This window comes from Oncorhynchus gorbuscha, linkage group LG26 (genome assembly GCF_021184085.1).
Source record: "Oncorhynchus gorbuscha isolate QuinsamMale2020 ecotype Even-year linkage group LG26, OgorEven_v1.0, whole genome shotgun sequence".
In the NCBI taxonomy this organism is placed as follows: Eukaryota; Metazoa; Chordata; class Actinopteri; order Salmoniformes; family Salmonidae; genus Oncorhynchus; species Oncorhynchus gorbuscha.
In genome coordinates this window covers 25,011,054-25,025,814 of record NC_060198.1, presented here as the reverse complement: position 1 = coordinate 25,025,814, position 14,761 = coordinate 25,011,054, and the positions used below count along the sequence as shown (strand labels likewise).

General features: G+C 48.7%; 1 protein-coding gene across 1 annotated transcript; it reads left to right on the top strand.

The window, feature by feature from the left end:
* Nucleotides 1-1,654: 1,654 nt before the first annotated feature.
* On the top strand, nucleotides 1,655-14,438 carry LOC124016182 (WAS/WASL-interacting protein family member 2-like). The gene is given in 9 exon segments (XM_046331719.1): nucleotides 1,655-1,923; nucleotides 2,734-2,855; nucleotides 8,865-8,997; nucleotides 9,246-9,356; nucleotides 9,835-10,453; nucleotides 10,455-10,516; nucleotides 10,918-11,115; nucleotides 11,584-11,685; nucleotides 11,870-14,438. Coding segments are annotated over 8 exon segments (1,326 nt in total). The 5' UTR covers nucleotides 1,655-1,923; nucleotides 2,734-2,795; the 3' UTR covers nucleotides 11,911-14,438.
* The last annotated feature ends 323 nt before the right edge of the window (nucleotides 14,439-14,761 follow it).

The window sequence follows — 14,761 nt, the reverse complement described above, 5'->3', positions numbered from 1 at the left end:
GCCTGGGGAATGGGAGTGATGCTGGGGGCTGCAGGGCCTGGGTTAACCTCAACGTCACCAGAGGAAGAGGAGGAGTAGGATGAGAGTACTGAAGGGCTAAAATAACTGGTTGTCTGGTGCATTCGGAACAGAGAGTAAAAGTAGCAGGTTTCTGGGAGCGGAAGAATAGATTCAAGGAAAATGTACAGACAAGGGTATGGTAGGATATGAGGACAGTGGAAGTAAGCCTAGGCATTGAGTGACAATGAGAGAAGTTTTGTCTCTAGAGGCACCATTTTACCGCATGGAACATAAGTGCTAGCTAAGGCATTGTGAGCAGGGCTGGAGGCTCTACAGTGAAATAAGACAAAAATTACTAAACAAAACAGCAAAAGACAAGGCATATTGACATTAGGGAGAGGCATGTGTAGCCGAGTGATCATATGGTCCAGTGAGTAGCTAGGCAAGCTGGCGGCACGGCGATTCAGACAGCTAGCGGGCCGGGGAAAGCAGCAGGAGGAATGGGCCAAAATCCACCCAGATGGGCCTCGGGGGGACGTTGCAAAGAGAGAGCCTGTTGAAACCCCCTCGAACGGTTATGTCGGCAGACCAGTCGTGATGGATCGGCGGGGCTCCGTGTAGGCAGCAAAGGGTCCAGGACAATTGGCAAAAGAGGCATTGAAGCCCAGGAATTATCTAATGGATTTCTTCGGCTAGCCGGGAGACGGGCCTAGCAAGAGGCTAGCTCCAGGCTAACTGGTGCTTGCTTCGGGACAGAGTTAGCCAGTAGTAGCCACTCGGATAGCAGCTAGCTAGCTGCAATGATCCGGAGTAATGGTTCAGAGCTTGTGGTAGGAATTCGGAGATGTGGTGGAGAAAAGCAGTCCGATATGCTCTGGGTTGATGTCGCGCTGTGCAGGCTGGCAGGAGTTGACGGGCTGAGGCTGGCAGTTGTCCGAGTTAACGGTGATGACCGCTAGCAGTGGCTAACTGACTACTAGCTAGTAGGTAGTTAGCTGGCTAGCTTCTGAAGGGAGTTCCAGTTCTAAAGTATAAAAACTAGCAGATCAATACCACATTGGGTGAAGCGGGTTGCAGGAGAGTATGTTCAGTCCGTAGATGGAAAATTAGATAAAAAATATTCATGGAGATAGATAGAGGACTCATCTTTATATCTGCGCCATTATAGTCGGTGACAGCATGGGCAGCACCATTGAGGCAACAACAACCCTTAGGAGTCCCCACCCAGTTGACTACTATGACTACTTTAAAATAGCAGAAGCATGGTGGAAGCCCTCAATGGCGCTGGCCATGCGAATATGGCCTTTTGGCCATTAGAGACTTCTATCGTTCTCTGTAAAGTGACGTGTTCTGACGATACAGACCTCAAGGCTCATGGTACGTGTAGTTATTTTGTGTTCTTTGTGGCAGAAAGTGACGGTAAAAGACATGACTTCTCAAGACAGAGTTTGAAACATTCTTAACCAATGGGCACTACATCAACATACGAATTGTACGTTGTACAGTAATATTGCTATCGATAATATTTATCATAACGGGTGATTTTATTGAGAATTCACTTCCTGGAACCGCTCATTGGTGCCCTATTGCCCCCTCCCTGTCCTAGAAAGATTTTACGTTTCTGGGGGCTCCCCCTCCGCGGGGCGGGGGCAATAGGTAGACCACGGTGGTGCCAGCCCCGACTCGAAAAAAATAGGGAGTGGGGTGTCTCGCTTTCTTTACCATCTCTGGGCATTTTCCGTCTGCACACTTCCATCTTCTCTGCTGCAAGTGAAGGGGCGTGTGCGTGCATGCAGGAGTGAAATATCAATGGCCAGCTTGAAACTTATTAATACACTTGAGATGAAGGAACTACCGAGAACGAAGAAACTAATATGAGTTAAAACGTCAAATATTAAACGAATGGGCTGCTAAGAAACTCCAGTAAGTTGCATTTTGAAGCAATCTCGCTAGCAATTCGCCTAATTAAGCTAATTTGCAAAGGTTGCCAACTCTTGCAAGCTAACCCAGGTATTTAGCTCGCAACAGATCCTGTAGTTAGCTAACATGATAGCCATAAACATTAGCCAAACATGATAGCCATAAACATTAGCCAAACATGATAGCCATGATGAGTTCGCGCCATGTACGATATAGCTGAGATTCATAGCGAACGTTAAGTGTGTTAGGATGTATTGTAGCCATACTTTACTACAAGATGGTTTGCTAGTTGAGCTGTTATGTATGGAGTTAGCTTATCCTTTTACTGAAGGGCCGCCGCAATGGCTTCAAGTTTGTATGCTAATTGGTTAGCTAGCTAACGTTAAATTTGTGAGCTTGCTACCTAACGTTAGTCAACCGATTTATGCTAACTATTGGCTAATCTGACCTAGCTACCGAAGACCAGGTTTATTTGGAGACGTCACACTGTTGGATGACTTAACGCTATCTACAGTCGGCTCATTTCCATTACACAGCAGCACTGACCCAACGTCAGCCCTCTGCTAGCATAACTAGCTAGCTAGATAGGCCAACTTGCTAACGAAGTGAAGACGTCACATGAAACCAGTATGTTAGCGTTTATTAGATGGCTAGCTGCGTGGTTTAAAATGTAATTTATTGCAAGGGAAACAATCAAATCAAAGTGAACCACTTCTACTTAGCGAACTATACTAGTTGACAAATTCATGCTAGATAAGACTGAAATATGTCACTAGATGACTCTGAAACATGTTTTTTTTGCGTTTATTGCAGGTGGTGACTGAGTTTGTATCTGAGACCCCAGGCCATCCACAAGACTTGTTGAGCAGGTCAGGATGCCCATTCCTCCCCCTCCACCCCCTGGAGGCCCCCCTCCACCCCCCACCCTCAGCCAGGTAAGACCTTATTCGAGTATGCAAAGTATCACCTGGATGCAAAATGTTTCCTGTGGAACTGTGTGGATCTACATTTAACATTTACATTTAAGTCATTTAGCAGACGCTCTTATCCAGAGCGACTTACAAATTGGTGCATTCACCTTATGACATCCAGTGGAACAACCACTTTACAATAGTGCATCTAAATATTTTAAGGGGGGAGGGGGTGAGAAGGATTACTTTATCCTATCCTAGGTATTCCTTAAAGAGGTGGGGTTTCAGGTGTCTCCGGAAGGTGGTGATTGACTCCGCTGTCCTGGCGTCGTGAGGGAGTTTGTTCCACCATTGGGGAGCCAGAGCAGCGAACAGTTTTGACTGAGCTGAGCAGGAACTGTACTTCCTCAGTGGTAGGGAGGCGAGCAGGCCAGAGGTGGATGAACGCAGTGCCCTTATTTGGGTGTAGGGCCTGATCAGAGCCTGGAGGTACTGAGGTGCCGTTCCCCTCACAGCTCCGTAGGCAAGCACCATGGTCTTGTAGCGGATGCGAGCTTCAACTGGAAGCCAGTGGAGAGAGCGGAGGAGCGGGGTGACGTGAGAGAACTTGGGAAGGTTGAACACTAGACGGGCTGCGGCGTTCTGGATGAGTTGTAGGGGTTTAATGGCACAGGCAGGGAGCCCAGCCAACAGCGAGTTGCAGTAATCCAGACGGGAGATGACAAGTGCCTGGATTAGGACCTGCGCCGCTTCCTGTGTGAGGCAGGGTCGTACTCTGCGGATGTTGTAGAGCATGAACCTACAGGAACGGGCCACCGCCTTGATGTTAGTTGAGAACGACACACACAGAGCGAGAGGAAGCTTCTCGCACACAGAGCGAGAGGAAGCTTCTCGCACACAGAGCGAGAGGAGGCTTCTAGCACACAGAGCGATAGGAGGCTTCTAGAAAGAACAGAGCGAGAGGAGGCTTCTAGAAAGAACACAGAGCGAGAGGAGGCTTCTAGAAAGAACAGAGCGAGAGGAGGCTTCTAGAAAGAACACAGAGCGAGAGGAGGCTTCTAGAAAGAACACAGAGCGAGAGGAGGCTTCAAGAAAGAACACAGAGCGAGAGGCGGCTTCTAGAAAGAACACAGAGCGAGAGGAGGCTTCAAGAAAGAACACAGAGCGAGAGGCGGCTTCTAGCACACAGAGCGAGAGGAGGCTTCTAGCACACAGAGCGAGAGGAGGCTTCTAGCACACAGAGCGAGAGGAGGCTTCTAGCACACAGAGCGAGAGGAGGCTTCTAGCACACAGAGCGAGAGGAGGCTTCTAGCACACAGAGCGAGAGGAAGCTTCTAGCACACAGAGCGAGAGGAAGCTTCTTTCTAGAAAGAACACAGAGCGATAGGAGGCTTCTAGAAAGAACACAGAGCGAGAGGAAGCTTCTAGCACACAGAGCGAGAGGAAGCTTCTCGCACACAGAGCGAGAGGAGGCTTCTAGAAAGAACACAGAGCGATAGGAGGCTTCTAGAAAGAACACAGAGCGAGAGGAGGCTTCTAGCACACAGAGCGAGAGGAAGCTTCTAGCACACAGAGCGAGAGGAAGCTTCTAGCACACAGAGCGAGAGGAAGCTTCTCGCACACAGAGCGAGAGGAGGCTTCTAGAAAGAACACAGAGCGAGAGGAGGCTTCTAGCACACAGAGCGAGAGGAAGCTTCTCGCACACAGAGCGAGAGGAGGCTTCAAGAAAGAACACAGAGCGAGAGGCGGCTGCTGGCACACAGAGCGAGGCGGCTGCTAGCACACAGAGCGAGAGGAGGCTTCTAGCACACAGAGCGAGAGGAGGCTTCTAGCACACAGAGCGAGAGGAGGCTTCTAGCACACAGAGCGAGAGGAGGCTTCTAGCACACAGAGCGAGAGGAAGACACAGAGCTTCTAGCACACAGAGCGAGAGGAGGCTTCTAGCACACAGAGCGAGAGGAGGCTTCTAGCACACAGAGCGAGAGGAGGCTTCTAGCACACAGAGCGAGAGGAGGCTTCTAGCACACAGAGCGAGAGGAGGCTTCTAGCACACAGAGCGAGAGGAGGCTTCTAGCACACAGAGCGAGAGGAAGCTTCTAGCACACAGAGCGAGAGGAAGCTTCTAGCACACAGAGCGAGAGGAAGCTTCTCGCACACAGAGCGAGCGCACACAGAGCGAGGCTTCTAGCACACAGAGCGAGAGGAGGCTTCTCGAACACAGAGCGAGAGGAGGCTTCTAGAAAGCACACAGAGCGAGAGGAGGCTTCTAGAAAGAACACAGAGCGAGAGGAGGCTTCTAGAAAGAACACAGAGCGAGAGGAGGCTTCTAGAAAGAACACAGAGCGAGAGGAGGCTTCTAGAAAGAACACAGAGCGAGAGGAGGTTTCTAGCACACAGAGCGAGAGGAAGCTTCTAGCACACAGAGCGAGAGGAGGCTTCTCGAACACAGAGCGAGAGGAGGCTTCTAGCACACAGAGCGAGAGGAAGCTTCTCGCACACAGAGCGAGAGGAGGCTTCTCGCACACCGAGCGAGAGGAGGCTTCTAGCACACCGAGCGAGAGGCTTCTCGAACACAGAGCGAGAGGAGGCTTCTAGCACACAGAGCGAGAGGAGGCTTCTCGGACACAGAGCGAGAGGAGGCTTCTAGCACACAGAGCGAGAGGAGGCTTCTAGCACACAGAGCGAGAGGAGGCTTCTAGCACACAGAGCGAGAGGAGGCTTCTAGCACACAGAGCGAGAGGAGGCTTCTAGCACACAGAGCGAGAGGAGGCTACTAGCACACAGAGCGAGAGGAGGCTTCTAGCACACAGAGCGAGAGGAGGCTTCTAGCACACAGAGCGAGAGGAGGCTTCTAGCACACAGAGCGAGAGGAGGCTTCTAGCACACAGAGCGAGAGGAGGCTTCTAGCACACAGAGCGAGAGGAGGCTTCTAGCACACAGAGCGAGAGGAGGCTTCTAGCACACAGAGCGAGAGGAGGCTTCTAGCACACAGAGCGAGAGGAGGCTTCTAGCACACAGAGCGAGAGGCGGCTTCTAGCACACAGAGCGAGAGGAGGCTTCTAGCACACAGAGCGAGAGGAGGCTTCTCGAACACAGAGCTAGAGGAGGCTTCTAGCACACAGAGCGAGAGGAGGCTTCTAGCACACAGAGCGAGAGGAAGCTTCTAGCACACAGAGCGAGAGGAAGCTTCTCGAACACAGAGCAAGAGGAGGCTTCTCGAACACAGAGCAAGAGGAGGCTTCTCGAACACAGAGCAAGAGGAGGCTTCTCGAACACAGAGCAAGAGGAGGCTTCTCGAACACAGAGCAAGAGGAGGCTTCTCGAACACAGAGCAAGAGGAGGCTTCTAGCACACAGAGCGAGAGGAGGCTGTTGTAACAGTTGTAAATGAGAACTTGTTCTCAACTAGTTAAATAAAGGTGAAATAAAAAAAAAAAAAAAAATTGGTTGAGCAGAGAGCTGGTCAGAGGATGGTAGACGGTGGGGTCTGCTGATATCTTGTAGAGGGTAAATCAGGGAACCAGCCTGACTCTTACAGCTACTGGGCTTCTCCTCTTCCTCTCTGTGTAGCACCACTTGGGTGATGCCTCAGCAGTTCTGGACGACAGAAAGATCACCACACAACGTTCAGAATAGTAGCCAGTCGTCCTCACCACGAGCCCTCTGCCTCGGCACTGCTGTAGTCCTCTGCCTCCCATTACCCTCACCCCTCAGGCCACTTTTCAAATGATGTTGTCAGAAGATCAGGAATTGGCAGCCAGGTGAAACAAAAAAAACTGGTACTGTGTCCAGGTGCATTTTTCAAACAAAAACATTAGCCAGCTAGCTAGCTAGTTAGCCAAGCAAAAACATTAGCCAGCTAGCTAGCTAGTTAGGCAAGCAAAAACATTAGCCAGCTAGCTAGCTAGTTAGGCAAGCAAAAACGTGATAACCTGTCAGTCAATCTGCAAATCCATGGCTGAAAAACACCAGATACATGCAATAAACACTCTGCTATCTAAAACTATCAATCATTAATAACACCTACAAAAATGACTTCATATGTACACATCTACAGGAGCTCTGTCTCTCTCAGGGATCTAATAGCGAACTGTATCTGTCAAACATTTACATTACATTTAAGTCATTTAGCAGACGCTCTTATCCAGAGCGACTTACAAATTGGTGCATTCACCTTATGACATCCAGTGGAACAGCCACTTTACAATAGTGCATCTAAATCTTTTAAGGGGGGGGTGAGAAGGATTACTTTATCCTATCCTAGGTATTCCTTAAAGAGGTGGGGTTTCAGGTGTCTCCGGAAGATGGTGATTGACTCCGCTGTCCTGGCGTCGTGAGGGAGTTTGTTCCACCATTGGGGGGCCAGAGCAGCGAACAGTTTTGACTGGGCTGAGCGGGAACTGTACTTCCTCAGTGGTAGGGAGGCGAGCAGGCCAGAGGTGGATGAACGCAGTGCCCTTGTTTGGGTGTAGGGCCTGATCAGAGCCTGGAGGTACTGAGGTGCCGTTCCCCTCACAGCTCTGTAGGCAAGCACCATGGTCTTGTAGCGGATGCGAGCTTCAACTGGAAGCCAGTGGAGAGAGCGGAGGAGCGGGGTGACGTGAGAGAAACTTGGGAAGGTTGAACACCAGACGGGCTGCGACGTTCTGGATGAGTTGTAGGGGTTTAATGGCACAGGCAGGGGAGCCCAGCCAACAGCGAGTTGCAGTAATCCAGACGGGAGATGACAAGTGCCTGGATTAGGACCTGCGCCGCTTCCTGTGTGAGGCAGGGTCGTACTCTGCGGATGTTGTAGAGCATGAACCTACAGGAACGGGCCACCGCCTTGATGTTAGTTGAGAACGACAGGGTGTTGTCCAGGATCACGCCAAGGTTCTTAGCGCTCTGGGAGGAGGACACAATGGAGTTGTCAACCGTGATGGCGAGATCATGGAACGGGCAGTCCTTCCCCGGGAGGAAGAGCAGCTCCGTCTTGCCGAGGTTCAGCTTGAGGTGGTGATCCATCATCCACACTGATATGTCTGCCAGACATGCAGAGATGCGATTCGCCACCTGGTCATCAGAAGGGGGGAAAGGAGAAGATTAATTGTGTGTCGTCTGCATAGCAATGATGGGGACATATTTAATGGTATGAGCCATGATATGGGCCTAGCTCTAGTGTAGTTCACATAAATTAGTTGTAACCAACTTGACAACTCTCAGATCCCCTTTTCACTGGTATTGTGAAGCTGAATTTGTACCTTGTTCAGAGAGCACACTACTGAAATCTGAAATGAGCTCTCCTCGTGGCCTGTGATTGTATGTGCTATCCTTTCCCTGCCAAACCCAATCAGAGGGTGTGTCTCAAATGGCACCCTATTCGCTTTAATAGTGCACTGCTTTTGACCAGGGCTCTGGTCAAAAGTAGTGCACTATTTAATGAATAGGGTGCCATTCGGGACATACAGAGCGCTTCTGGTGATTAGCGCTGCTTGCTCATGTAATCGTCCTCCAAAAAAATTTTTTTTTTACACATGAAGTAATTCACATAATGAGCAGTCAACCGACCAGGCCTCTGCAGACGGGGCTGCATAACGATATGGATTTATGCAATGGACAACTAATTAATGACTTGATGTGAAGGACTCACAAAATATAAATCTTCTAAAAATGTATTGTGCTGTAGCCCCTCAAGGACACGTTCTACCCGGCTAATTCCCTTGCACCAACTGTGACATGGCTTTCTGCAAGCTGTTACCTGTCAGGCTATGTATAATCTTGGCTCGTTATACCAAGTCTATGGGCCGAATGGCCCCTCCCCATCCCAATTTCGAAAGACTCCTCTGAAATCGTGATTTGTCCAAGGCACCCAAACTAATGCTGCTCGTTATCATACACATCCCGTGGTATCATGACATATCTACTGTACTGTTTATGTAGTCTGTCCACAAGAAATTGGGTTGTGTACTCTGGTCTGTTCTACGGTAGCATAAAGTGTGCTGTGCTGAGCTAACTAGAGGACACGCGCTCTCTCTCTTCCCCTCCCCCCTTGCAGGCCAACACCACCCCACCTAAGCTCAACCGAGATGAGGCCAAAGGCAGAGGAGCCCTGCTCGGGGACATCCACAAAGGGGCCAAGCTGAAGAAGGTCGGCGTGGTAAATGACAGGAGCGCACCCATCTTAGAAAGTAAGGCCACGGCACCACTAAGGTTCACCCTTGTCTCAGACCTACTATTCTGGTGGTGTTTTACTGACTAATCTGATTGGATGGAAGTAAGAAGCACAGAACTGATGATGCTAGGGTAGTGCATGGAGCACACACTCTGGGGGTCAAGGCTTATTTCACAGGAGTGGAATGGGAGACTAGTGTAATTATACATACATTACAATATCAACCTATTATTTTCATTTAACCTTGTTTTCTTCCCTGTCCAGATCCTAAAGGAGATGGCGTTAGTAATGTAGGCGGAGGAGGCTCGTCAGGGGTCATTCAGCCGATGGGAGGTCTTTTCCAGGCAGGTGTGCCTAAATTGAGACCAGTCGGAGGCAAGTATTTAATATGTTCAATAAGAAGGTTTAGCACAGCAATTTAATTCCCTTCCATTACATTTATCTCTGACAAGATTGGGAGCAAGCTTCTTCGTCAAAGCACGATTGCAATTGGTTGAAAAATGAGCACTGGTCTTTGACTGCTTAGGTGGGGCACGTCAGGTTTCAGTGTTGTCAGAGGGCAGGGCTGTAATAGATCTGAAAGGCATGGCTGAAGGAGATTTTCTGATTCACAATAATGAGTTCCCTAACCTGCACGTCGGCATTAGTCTTAGATGTCATCATAAGAAAGACCCTCTGTCAGGGAGAAAATATTAGAAAATGGATTATGATGAATAAAACAACATAACAAGACATTTCTGTTCTGTAGTAACTGGACTGAGAAATGTCCTAATGTTTCTCTGTTCATGTATAAATTCATCTTCATATGAATTGCTGATGACTTTTTTGGGTGTTTTTTTTGTTGTTGGTGCAGATGGTTCGGTTGGCAGGTCAGCCCTGACGCCTCCTGGCACGCGCCCCGCTGCTCCTCGTCCCCCCGGACCCCCTGTTCGCCAGGACAACACAGACTGCTCAGCTCAACAGGCCTCTCCCCCGGAGCACTCCCGATCCCAGAGGCCCTCCCTCCCTGACCTCTCCCGCCCCCTCAGCGGAGGCAGCCCTAACAGTGGCATGAAGCACAGCTCCTCCGCCCCTCCACCTCCTCCCCCTTTCTCTCGCCGGGGCAACGCACCCCCTGCCCCGACTCAGAAGGCGCCACCACCCGCCCCCTCCTACAACCGGGAGAAGCCCCTCCCTCCCACGCCAGGACAGAGGGGGACATCCCCGGTGCCGGCCCGCAACAGCGCCCCTCCTCCACCCCCTTCTCCCAACAACAACCGCCGGCCCCTGACGTCAGGGGGCTCCTCTGCATCCTCCTCTTCCTCCTCTCTGGGTCCACCTCCTCCCCCGTACCGCCAGCCCATGACCAACGGCCCCTCCAGCCCGGTTAACGAAGCCGCCCCGGAGCTACCTCAGAGACACAACTCCCTCAGCAAGAAGCTGTCGCCCGGACCTGGACACACTCCAACTCGTGGGCAAGCACCACCCCCGCCCCCCCTCCCCGCCAGGCGGACGCCCACCCCCTCCGGTCCGTGAGCCCCCCGGTAGAGGAGCAGGTGTGTTGCTACTAGTGCTCTCCTTGTTCCTTTACCTGTAATGGAGCTGGGTTAGGGCCAGTCCCATTTCAAGTCCATTAAGTTCTAAATATTTTTCTCACTGTGCTGTGTCACAATTCTTGCTTTGCCTCGTTTAACCTCGATCTCCTCTTGTCAATCACCTATCATAATGTGAGGCAAGCGAGGAGGGGTGATTGTTTATTAGTGTAGACATTTTAAACGAGTGTAGAAAAAGTGGTGTGGCAAGGCGTGGCGCTACAGTCAGGACGGTGGCGTGTCACGACAGGCCTACAGTGTTTTTCTAGCGTTCCTGTCTTACTGTTGTATTGTAATGACTGATGGGTAGCCAGTGTGGCTTCACTATTGGTCCTTAATGACTGTACCGTTCGTTTTCTGTACAGCTCCACCCCCGCCTGGGTCGAGTCAACGAAACGGTGGTCGGGATGCCCCCCCTCCACCACCCCCCTACAGAGGTAGCCCTTCAGAGCCTCATAGCCGTGGCAAGCCCCCCCCTCCTCCCTCCCGTACCCCTGCCGCACCCCCGCCCCCTCCCCCACCTATCCGCAATGGACACACCTCCATTTCCCGCTCCTTCGTAGGTGAGTCTTCTTCCCCCATACTGCATCACCTGACCTCAAATTTGGTTTCCCTCTACATTTACTAACAAAATGAGAGTTGGTTATTAATCTACTTCGGAGTCTTTTGGAATGTATAAAATGTTGCAGTCCACATAAGTATTGGATCTGTGAAAGAGAATGGGAAACTATGCATCGGAGTTGGTCAAATCAATTTGAGTTGGGTAAAGGGTAAACTTACTTAAAAAATATATATATATGTGTTATATACACTTATTTTATTTGTGAGAGCTGATTAATCTCTCGTGCTTCAGGGCACTTGATCCATGGCTCCTTCGGGTGGAACAATTTGGATCAATACAAAAGGGAAGGACTGACACTTCACTCTTCCCTACTGTTCTTTCTATCCTCTCCTCACCTTTTGCCCCTCAATGGCCTTGACCACCACTCCTGACCTGAACGGTCATCTTCCTAACCTTCTCTCCCTTACAGATGACTTTGAGTCCAAGTATTCTTTCCACCCTCTGGATGACTTCCCTGCTCCAGAGGAGTACCGGCACTTCACCAAGATCTACCCCAGCAAAGCCAACAGAGGTGAGGGCTCACTTATCAGTGTGACACAACATGCCAATAAGTAACGTACACACAGATTTTCTGGTGCAGAGTACTTTTTAAAAATTATTATTATTATTTTATTTTTTATATACATGAAAGGAATATCAATATTTTCCCAATAGGCCTATAGTTTATTGTAACAGTTTTTTTGTTTCTTTGGCAGTGATGAGGGGAGCTCCTCCTGCACCACCTGTGGGAAGGTGAACACTGAGACTCCGTCACTTCTAGTGTACAGGAGACAAGGGTTACACACACACACACACAACTTTCTCACATGGAACCTACAGCATATAACATGTACATGCTTCTCATTTGACAACATTTCACTTAAGCTCCACAGCCATTCACTCACACGCTCGCCCTTGAAAATAGCCCAGGAATTGTTTTCTATGGCAGTCTCACTCCATTTGAAGGTAGAGTTTGGCAGCTTACTTATGCCATTCCCAGCCTGTGTCCGCGTGGGTGAACTTGCCCTGTTTAATCACAAAGGCATACTTACCCATTCATAGTGTTTCCAGGCTCGTGTGTGTGGATGGGGAACACTATGACACCGTTATGATAGACATTCATATCCTTACCACACGGGCTCCATGTCAGAGTATGCACTGTGAGAGCCCACATCACCATCAAACGGGAGAACACCAGTCAGAAGAAACCAGTGACTGGTCCTAACAGCCTGGTCCTAACGGCGGTGACTCTACAGCCTGGTCCTAACGGCGGTGACTCTACAGCCTGGTCCTAACGGCGGTGACTCTACAGCCTGGTCCTAACGGCGGTGACTCTACAGCCTGGTCCTAAGTGTCTAAAGGTGAGTGACTTTTGGGGACCACTGCACCCCTTGCCGATGGAGGGAACTGCAACTGTTTGAAAGTTCCCTCAGGTATACGGTTTGTGGAACAGAGAACTGGAGAAGATAAGAGGTTCTTTCCAAAAGTGCCAACTAAGTACGAACTGAACTGGGAACAGCTCATATCCCCCATCCTGTCTCCCTGCTGCAAGGCTTGTCATGGGGTTCTCTTATGACTGGTTGGAATGATGGACTGACAAAAGCAATAGTTCCATATGTTCTCAGTGATGGTTGGCAGTAATCAACACCTGTGACAATTGTTGGTTTGTGGAAAAAGTCATCCTGTTGAGAATGATAGTGCACATGTATGGGATCTTGCAGCAAGGAAGCTCTCCCTCCCTTCCTCTCTGTGCAGAAAAAGACTAACCAGATAGACGCATGTTTTTCTTTTTCAGAGTGTCTTGTCTTGACAAATGCACAAAGGTGAGCTTGTTAGTTGTCCTAAATGCAAAGCAGAAGCTTATTATGCCTTTAAACACTAGTCTGGGTCGCTGAAACCATTTCACAACTAACTCAACACTACAACCCCACTAGCTCCCTCGCCGGGGCGGCAGGGCAGCCTAGTGGTTAGAGCGTTACTAGTCCAAACCCCCGAGCTGACAAGGTACAAATCTGTCGTTCTGCCCCTGAACAGGCAGTTAACCCACTGTTCCTAGGCCGTCATTGAAAATAAGAATTTGTTCTTAACTGACTTGCCTAGTTTAATAAAGGTCAAATAAAGCTTAAGAATGACAGAGCTTTTCAAATGCATTGGATGCTGCACCATTACATTGACACTAAAATACTTCAAGAGTTTATTGTTCAAAATTGATGGGGGGGGATTATGTTGTGGGGTAAGTAAATGGAAGCTTTCAAATACAAACCTTATCCTGCTAATTTCACATGTTGATACCCACAATAGCCACTTGGTGGCAGTATTTTATTTTTCCCATAGGGAGACGTGGGAGTTACATGGTGGTGAGGCTGTACCCCCTTCAACTTGTAATTTAAAAACAAAAAACAGTTGTGTATTATGGATTTGGCCAATGTTGAGCGAGAGGGCAGTGCAGACCTGTGTCTGTGTACCAATTTTGAGCTCTTCTGCTGAGGGTTGAATGGACAACCTAGTGATTTAACAGCCAAGTTGTTCATCTCAGGCATAGTTCTCTACATTGTCTTTTTGAAATAAAAAATAAAAATCTACTTGATTTCCAGAATAACATTTATGTAATGTAGTCCATACATTTTTCTTTGCTTAATGCGCTTGACCACAAGCCTGAAACAAATGCACATTGTTACCCAAGGGCGTGAACCTTTAAGGCTGGTACTTGTGATTGGTTCCTATTGTTTGTTTTGTCGTGTTAGTCTTATTCCTCATTGTGACAGAACCCCCCCCCTTAAACTGTCACTCGCTATTCTCTCTTTATTTCAACCCTTTGCTGGTCTTTTGCCTTATCATACGCATTCACTGTAAGTCAATTCAGGATGTGTTAAAAAAAAAAAAAAAGCTAAACTAATCATTAAGTGTATACACCTCATATGGGTAAAACGGTAGTCATAGCAAATCTACATGTTAATATGTATAAAGCTTGTAATATAGTGAATAAAACTGGGATAGATGACGGCAGGCTTTTGTCAGAAACCAGTGACTAACTGTTAGTATTTCCATATGTCTTTCTCTTGCCTTCTGTCATTATTTAGATATTCCCTCTCTGTGTCAGAGGGCCTGTGTGGCCATTTCAACAGGAGCAGTATGCACTCACATTGAGAGAACCTCCTTATTCGTGTCTTCTTCTCGTCCCTCCAGTTCATACTTGGCTTAATCCAGGCCCTGGTTCCTTCTGTACATTTCACCCTTCTGCGTCAGACATGTTGTACCAATTAAAATGTCACTGATGGAAACGAGTCAACTTTTCCTGTCTCTGTCCAGTCTAGTCCCTTGTCATCTTTTATTATTGACAGGATGCAATAATGTGCCACCGGCTTTGGTTGAAAAGATAGTTCACATTACACAATTACATCAGTTTTCTTTTAGGGGGTAGATTGATGGAAGCTACAATGCAATTGTTTGCGTCATTTTAAAGAATGTTTCCTTTTATGTTCCCCAAATTGGTGTAATCTAATAGACAATAACACTTAGCTTTAACACTATATGCACAAGTATGTGGACACCCCGTCTAATTAGTGGCTTCGGCTATTTCAGCCACACCATTTGCTGACAGGTGTCTA